At 43.2% G+C, this 9,008-nt stretch overlaps 1 protein-coding gene across 2 annotated transcripts; it reads right to left on the bottom strand.

The window, feature by feature from the left end:
• Positions 1-1,473: 1,473 nt before the first annotated feature.
• Positions 1,474-8,225, bottom strand: vash1 (vasohibin 1). 2 transcript variants are annotated; one of them, XM_030391536.1, is made up of 8 exons: positions 7,999-8,225; positions 7,212-7,628; positions 6,069-6,157; positions 5,433-5,489; positions 5,034-5,108; positions 4,497-4,878; positions 3,077-3,186; positions 1,474-2,861 (listed from the first exon to the last, which is right to left on the bottom strand). In XM_030391536.1, exons 2-8 carry the CDS (start codon positions 7,431-7,433, stop codon positions 2,789-2,791), a joined length of 1,008 nt encoding a protein of 335 aa, XP_030247396.1. In that variant the 5' UTR covers positions 7,434-7,628; positions 7,999-8,225; the 3' UTR covers positions 1,474-2,788. The 2 variants fall into 2 exon arrangements, with proteins under 2 accessions (XP_030247396.1, XP_030247395.1); XM_030391535.1 differs by having other exon boundaries at positions 7,212-8,225.
• Positions 8,226-9,008: the final 783 nt, after the last annotated feature.

Raw genomic sequence — 9,008 nt, 5'->3', positions numbered from 1 at the left:
AATAACATGTAACTCAATGTCAGGTGCTCAAAGCAGCAACAATAATTTTCAATAGCAATGCCTGAAATCATGATCTGGTTACTCATAGCATGGTTGTTAGACGTTTAGGAACTATTTTCTTTCCGTATCATCGCTCAGAAGCAGCTTAGTTAGCTAGCCTCTCAGTATGAGTAGATGCACACCTCCTTCTGCGTGGTGATACAGACAGAAAATAGTTCCTACATGAAACTGCAAAAGGTCTGTGGATCAGCTTGAGTAACCAGGTCATGTTTCCTGGAAAGAGACAGTGCAGTTGAGTTTTTCTCAAATGTATTTTTTGGTACTTTGAGCTTCACGAGTCAAGTGCCATTTACGAGATTTAAATAAAGGTTGAGTTAATGAATCTTGTTCCAATTTATTCGAGAGAGGGCAGACATCTCGAGGGACTCACTTCACTCTTTCTCACACATGTGGTTTTACACCAGTACACTGTAACTTGACTGTCAGAGGTACATTATTGGCCTGTGCATGAAAGTGCTTCCTTGCAGCCTGTTTTTCATTGAATGCAGCAGCCATTAAGCCGTATTAGCTGATGGCTGTGCTGGAAGGTGGACTTGCATCCATTCACTTGGGGATCCATTAAACAGCAGAATCCTGATCATGAGAAAAGCCCACAGGGCTGCCAGCACACTACAGCTATTACTTATATGACTGCAGCAAAACCTGGCCACGCCTTAACAATATGATGAACGGAATATTAATGGCAAACAATGTCAGGCTTGACAGCATAGTTTTTCCAGAGAGTTTGACATGATGTGAGATTTAGGGATGGAACATGTTGAAGCTGTCCCACTTGAGTGTTTTGATTCAGTGTTTTGCTGCACAGAGGCCTATTCTTCCCTTGTATGGAGTTGTTGGCTGCAAGTTTCCTTTGTATAAACCTAACGGGTGGTGTTGAGTGATCTCGGCTCTCGTCATTATTTGCCTTGGTGCCAAAAACTGCCCTTGAGCTCAGGACGCTGTGCTTAGTGTGAACTATAATGAGAAAAAAACTGGCACCATTCCTTGCCTGACAATGTATTACAGCGTACCTAATGATTAACCACAGAATTTCTGGAATTTGTTCGGATTTAGACAGCTTAAAGGTGCACTTTGTAGTTTTAGGGAAGAAATTTTAATTAGGTTTTGACCTTAAAGGACAACACAGTTTCATACTGTTTTACTTTGTTTATATGTGGCGGACCCTGCCACCTTTCTAGCTTCAAACTGTGTTCTGGGGACCTTATTTTCCTCTGAGAACAGCTTGTTTATTAAGTCATGGAAAAAATGTTTTTTTTCTGAGTTGGTATTATTTCCTCATTATCGGAAATATTTGAATTCAGAGTTTAACTTCAAAACTACACTGTACCCCTTAGTTTAGGCAAGGTAATAAAACACATGACCATACATTTATAAAAATGCCCTTTTAACAAAACATTGAATGAACAAGAAAACAAAATGGTGTCGCCACAATTCAAGTGAGCCTTTATTGTGATCCTGTAAATCAACAGTCTGTTTGGTACAAAACAGTTGTGTTACAGACAGACAGTGCACTGGAATGAAAATGGACAACACCTACAGTACTGTACACATTAAAATGATTGCTGTTGTAACATATTCAAAACGGTGTGTAGTGAATATTAAAGAGGTCCACTGCTGATCACCAACACTGACGGAAGTATAAAACGACAGAATTTTCCGATTTAAAAAATAAAATGAAATACAAAATGCGGATAAAAGTGCTGTTAAAAAAATGTCTTTCCACCTTAAACTGACGTCAGCTTCTTAGACACCACTTAAGGCAAGTGAAATATTGAATTTAGTTGCTACAAATAAAAGCTAGAAACAATGTAAGCAGAGCAGTTGTACAGTACATAAAAACTGACTTGTCAGTACTTTACATCTACACTGAATGCAGATAAGCTCAGTCAGCTGCGTTGGCATGAGTCATGTCCTTATCTTCTTCTCCTGTAACCACTGAACAGATGCCTTTATACTCTTGAATACACATCTGTATATCGTGTATTCAATCCCATATTCAACCCCGGTGGGTAAAATTGCATGCTAAACGTACTAGCGTCTGGATATTAGGTGTCAATGAACTGTCGCTCACAATTTATTTCATTCACTTTCAGTATTTTCGGAAGAGCAGAGATTACACTGCTTTGCGTTTTACTTATGCAATGATCATGACAGGTTGGGTATAAAAAGTAATTTTCTTTGAATTCTCATACAAGGCACGAGGGTAGTGGTTTTGCAAACTAGTCACTACACAAGCAGTTGCTGCCCAGCAGAGCCTAAGTGGATTTAAAATCACATTACATGTATTTGCACACTTACAGTACGACGATACAGATTGCGGACGAGCTTTAAGAGCTTTCGTTGAACAGAATAAAAACCAGTAGCACATTAACATTGAGTGGTAGCCTTGCCCGGTGCTTTGAGTCATATTTCTTGCTGGGTTGAGTTAGCAGAAAACTCAGCAGCTATTTAAAAATCTTTACAAAGTACTGCACATATGACCCCTTTTATAATTTGGGAATGTTGCCAGCACCAATTACTATCCACAGTGCAGCTCCAGGCAACGCCTCTAAGAACACAGACACAGGGAAGCTGAATGAGGCGTTTGTTTTGAGAGAAAAAGTTGCTGGTGACCTATTCAACATTGCATCCAGTGAATAGGCCAATGTGTGTACAAAGGATTGATCAATGGCCCCATGAAACGAGAGTGTGGTACCTTAAGACTTTACAAGCAAGCTTAAACACATCCTCAGACTCGAATCTGGTATCCGTTTATGTCTGCAGTCGATTTTTGCTCCAAAACCTTCTTCTCTCCGGAGGGGCTGCAACAAAAACCAAAAACAGGAGACGGGACAATGAGTTTTATTCACATCAGAAGGAAACTGTGACTCATTTAAAAACATACTTCTCCTTAGATCACAAGACATCAGCAGTCCCAAAACTGTCCCCGTGACTAAAACAAATTCACGTCAGTGGCTTCAATGCATTGTATTTTTAGCGAAGAACCGATTTATCTGCAGCACATGATTAATCATACCGTCTCTCAGCACGGCTGACCCTGCGTATGGGGCTGCCTGGTCCTCTGAGGGGTGAACCCATGCTGTTCCTCCTGTCTTTGGTGGGAGAGGGTGGTGCAGGCTTTCCTATCTGCAAAAACAATTCACACATCAGAATCGCAGTCACTTTGAAGGAGACATATTATGCTCATTTTCAGGTTCATCATTTTATTTTGGGTTACTCCTAGAACAGGTTAACATGCTTTTATGCTCAAATAACACATCAGTTTCCTCATATTCCCCCCTCTGTCTCTTTAAGGCCCCTCCTGAATACCTAGTCTCCTCTGGTTGGTCGGCTTATGCATGCCTGACCCAGCACTGCCAACCAAAACAGCTGGTGTGCTAAATCAATTGCCAAAGTAGCTGCTAGGGACAAGTGTGATGTGATGTAATGTACTACTGAAGAGAGGTTTCAATGGTTGCTTGTTGGATCTGACCTTTTTGCGTGCACAAAAACTAAAGGAAAATAACAGGTCTCCTTTAAAACACAGGAGAGTAAACTATACTCATGTCTAGGCCTCGTGTCAGGGTATGATATCTCCCTGTACTTCTAATGTGATTGTGCTGAGCGCTCGCTGTAAAAGATCACCTATTGACGGATTGAGCCAGCCATGCATGAAGCACCGCAGAGCAGAGTCAAGCCATCACATTGGTTTTATTATACACAGAGCTCAGCATCAAGGCTGCCTTCATTATGTTAGCATGAGAGGTGATGAGAGAGCATCATTTGAGGGAAATGGCTCCTCAAATGGTAGGTCAGCTCCGTGTCACTGCGCATGAAGACAGCGCGTCAACAGAAATCTAATAAAGCAGCTCACACTGGCAGTCCTCCTGCTGAGGACAAACGGTTTGTCTTCATTGGGGAACTGCAAGAGCCGCATCAGCTTGTGTCAGCAGGGAAATGAGACTTTAAAGGACCCATATTTTATTTCAGTGTCCTCTTTGATTATGAAGCAGGTCAAATCTCTGTTTAAGTGCTTTGAAGATATCAACATGCTCAATCCACAGAGAAACACACACAGCGCATGTTCAAAACTGTGCCTTTAAACAACGACACCACCCTCAGCCACGCCCCGACCACAGCCTTGGTTGAAACAACAGTTTTAGAGCTCATGCGGTGGGAGGTGCCTGCTCAGGCCTGTGAGAGCTAACCAATCATAGCAGACTGGGCTTTTTTGGGAGGGTGGCCTTGAGGAAAGCAAAGGACGGCATGAGAAAAATAATTATTTTTTAACATTAAGAATACTGTTAGCAGCAGTTAGCAGTTACCTGTGTAATATGCTGCCCGTATTTGTCGGAGTATTTATTCAACAGGTGGCCAATTCTTACATATAGCATACAACTATATGAGCCTGAAAATGGGACTTTCAAACCTGCAAAATTTGAACTTAAAAAACATACCTTCAGCCTCATGTCTCGAGTGTGCCTCTCCAGCTCCTTCCGTAGCTCCTCCTTGGTCAGCTTGTCCAAGTCTAGTATCGAATGTTTCCACTCTATCTGCTCCACGCTGTGAGGGTCGTGCGACACGTACTGGCCGATCCTGACCTTGCGCAGGGTGTGCCAGTAGCCCCTGTAGGCTCCATCATACTCTTGCACCAAGTCCATCAGTGTCCGGAGCTCCAGGGGCTTGAACATGAGGTCCTCCCTCCGGCTGATGCCCAGCGCGCCAAAGCGCCCCCCGCTGTGGACTCCGAGCACGATGTGGTGGAAGTGGTTCCCTGAGAACTGAGACTGAAAGCTGAGGGGGAAGCGCTCCACACCTGGCATATTGTTGGTGAGGTAACTGTGCAATGGAGGGTCAAGGAAATCTGACTCATGAATCTTGAGCAAAATTTCGAAAAACGTGTAAATAAAAGCAGTTCCTCTCTACAGTCATTGCCACAACAACACAACTCAAAGACATCAAAACACATAAAGCATCTGCTGCTGTAAGGATACATCCCCAGGATCACCGCCTCCAGGCATTTGATTGGCAGAGCTTCCCGTGTCATCTCTTTAGCGATGTCCATCAACCTGTGCAGTACAACAAGTTGAACAAGAGAATAACACAGTAACACTGGTTAACCATACAAACAACATTTTCCGTGAGCCAGGGAAATACAATTTGTGCTACCAAATCTAATAAAGCGACGTCAAGAAAAATTGTCTTCCAGTCCTGCTCTGCTTGACATTAATTTCAACTCGGAGAGCCCACAGAAGCAAATGATCTGCAAGCATCAGCAGCACATGTTAAACCATGAGAAATCAACCGACGCTGTCACAGACGTCCTGTGTCATTGTTAATGAAGTCCATCACTGATGATCGGTCTAGGATGAAAGAAAAACAAATGTGCTTACGCAGTGAGAGGCCGGCTCTTCTTTATTTCAAAAAACTGTGTTCCCGTGTGATTGTACCTGTAGGAAACGGTCAAGGAAAAACAATAACAGGGAGAATGCGTGTGTGTGAATGTGGGGAGGGGAGACGAGCACTTAAAGTGTTGTGATATTCATAGGTTGTTGGTTAATTATGGATGAATCTCGGCTCTGACTGGATATCTAGCTTAATATAGAATCTAGAGTGGCCTACTTTCGGATGTTTGGCCCATATTTATCAAAGTGTAGCAAAACAGTGGGTCAGTGGGATTAGTAAAGGCAGTTTGTAAGCATTCATTTTTACATTAGAGCTGCATTTAATCAAAAAGTTGTCAACTACTGACAACTATCACTATCTACGATCAGTTTTAGTCACTTTTTAAAGAAAAATTAACAGTAAACAGAAAATCTTTAGGTTGTGGACCCAACAAGACATTTGAGGCCATTTTCTGACAATCTATAGACCAAACAACTACTTGATTCATTGAGTTTCATTGACACTGAAAGTAATCCCTGGTTGCATACCTAAGATCAGTTTGTTAAATATTTCACTCGACCTGTACATGACAAACAACCGCTGCTTTAAGTCCAGCCAGTTGTACCGACTTAGTCAAAGGATACTGCAAATCCCTGATGTACTTCTGTATGGCTTCCAGGCGCTGTGGGATAGGGGTGGTAGGCTGGTATGTAGGCACGCTCGGTATTGGAATCTGTGGGACAGAGCATCCAAACAACTGCATTACCATTATACAATCCCAACAGTCATTGCAGCTGGAGAATGTAGTCCTGTGTGCCCTCCACACGCTTCTCTGTCCAGTATAGCTATAGCAAAGAGTTATCTTAATTGCTCTTGAACAGCTCCCATGAGGAATGAGCATTAAATACCACTCTTCTTCATCTGTAGCATTCGAATGTGCCATGAACAAAACAAGCCTTGTGTTTTAATACTGGGGTGAAACTGGGGAAAGAACTGATGAACACAATGAATCATTTACTTGTCATGTGGGACTGCATAGTAACGCTGCGATGCAACGTTTTCCCACGACACTTGGGTGTAAATTGCCTCTCCGCTACGTGTTACTTTCGCATGCATTCTGTGAAGTTCACCCGTGCCATGGATAATCAGCTGCAGATTTTAAAAGCAAAGTTCACCCAAAACTTCAAATTGAGTCATTACCTACACAGCACTCACGCTGATGGATGTCAGGGTAAAGTTTCATAGTCCCAAAAAAAAAAAAAAAAACAGAAGTAGATGGGGATTTGTTTCAAAACGTAAACAAAAACTACAAAAAAATGAAACATAAATGGTGTACATACAGCTTGCCTGGCATACTCCAGGTATCAAAAGCCCAGAGATTCAAAATTGATTTGAAAATACTTTATTTACACACGCGAGGTGGCAGTGGAGCTCATGCACCTGCTTCAGATGGAGGTGTGCGCCAATGCATTTAGCTGAGCGACCACAGTGAAGATTACAGCTTTAAATAACGTCTCTTAAAACTATCTGAGTTTCCGGAGACTTGGATTACAGCAGACAAGCTGTATGGCGTCATTTCATGATTTCCTTCAGTTGTTTTTTCTAAGTTTTAAACAAGTCCCCATCTACTCCAGTTATTTGGGAGAATGCTGCAACACTGTTTTGCCGTGAAGCTCCAGAAATGTGTTGTGGACTAAGAAACTTCACTAGACTTTACAGCGGCATGGGGGTGAAAAGATTATTACATTTAAAATTTTCAATGAACTCATCCTTTAATACATTTCTACCTTGGGCAGGTCGGTGGCACCCCGGATCTCCTTCCCCAAAGCTTCACCACCGGGGTGTATTCGAGCCACATGGCGCCACATCCTCTCCCAAGTCTCCTCATCCACCGGGAGGCCTCCTCTGTTCACGTAGAAGGGCACCCCTCCATCCCTCAGCTCTTCTTCGCCCTCATCCTCCTGCTCCTCGTCTCTCTCCTGCACCGAGCCCACGGTGGCCCTCAGCATCCCTGCTCCTCCGCCTCCTCCCCCTCCTCCTCCTCCTCCACCAGGAAGCCGACACAGGAACGTCCTGACTGACCGGTGCTTTGGACCCTTTCGCTGGTTAATCTGCTTGCAGGTTTAAGTAGGTTTCCACAACAGATGGCCAACTCATGACACCCAGCAGCTTGTGCCACCAGTGTCTCAGAACAAAAGCCAGAGCTGTGGGTTGGTACAAGAATCTAAAGGTGATCTGCTGTAGTTAAAAAAACTCACCTCTGTGGTTGAAGCAGCTGGTGAACCAAGGATACCACAAGCGATGTACAATTTAAAAAGAAATTTAAAAAATAAAGACTGATTTTGCTGCAAGTATTCAGCACTTTGGTTGAATCCAGTGGACCACAGGCCACCCAATAATAACACATCAATGTAAATTGATCAGTTAAGACACTAAAGGTTCAGATACGCAGCCTATTTCAATGACTGTCTGTGAAAGTTCATCAACAATCCCGCCGGTGTGACGCTATTACAGTCTATAAGAGGATTGACTGTGCAGACAACAAAGTATTAGAAAAGACTTAATTCCCTGTACCGTTAGAGGTCATTCACGCCCCAGGAAATCCCGCAAATCACAGCTGCGGTGCTCTCCCATCACCCCGGCACTCCTCACACATCCGCTCCATCTTCGTCTCAAACCATTCCCTCCCAAGTCCGCCGGTTCATTGTTCATGCAGATGCTCCTGGGTTCACTGACTGCGGGTTGGATTCACGTCCAACGAGCCGCTCAGACACTCCCAGACACCCGCCTACTGCGCATGCTCCGGACCGAGCGGATGATCTCAGCCGTGACAAATGCTGCGTTCAGGTGCTCCCCGAAAGGTGCCAATCTGAGATCCCCCGAAACGTCTCGGACCACTTTCTGTTTCATGTCGCTGATCTGGCAGTGTAGGTTGATGGTGAAGGGGTGAAAGATGAAGACAAATGCATTCTTTCAGTTTTTTGTTTTTTTTTCACGAAAAATTCAACCCACAGTTTTTCATATTGAAGGTGTCTGCAGATGGATACTTCATTTAAAGGTTTTAAAGACCTTTTCAACAGAATGTATTGCCTAAATTAAGATTATTTTTGGACTTTTTTTTATTGCAGGTGGCAGATTCTCACAGCTGCCCAGACCCCCTCCGCCAACATCCACATTTATGGTTATTACAGAAGACACAAACCATCTGCGGGATTGTGGTCACACTCCTCTCTCACTGGATTATGATCTGGATTTTTTCCAGTTTATTTTCATAGACCTGTGTGGGGAACAGGCTGCTTGTTAGGTGTTATATATGGATATGTAGTGTGTGTGTGTCACTTCGGTGTAGCTGCGGAACAACACATTTATATTAAACACAGTTGTGCCCTAGTAGAATTAACTAACTATAACTCAAAGTAAATCACTGACTCACGTTTGATGATTTTTGGTTCGTAAGACAGGTCAGCTTTGTCTGTTTGAGGTGACAAAACAGTTACACCTGGGTGTATACAGAGCTTGAGGTCATTGAGGTCATTCCAGAGCCAAACTTTCATTACATACTACGTACAGTACATGTGTTCACA

The sequence above is a fragment of the Sparus aurata genome, chromosome 16 (genome assembly GCF_900880675.1).
Source record: "Sparus aurata chromosome 16, fSpaAur1.1, whole genome shotgun sequence".
Taxonomy (NCBI): Eukaryota; Metazoa; Chordata; class Actinopteri; order Spariformes; family Sparidae; genus Sparus; species Sparus aurata.
The sequence above is the reverse complement of the archived record's forward strand: the minus strand, read 5'-3'. Positions and strand labels throughout refer to the sequence as shown.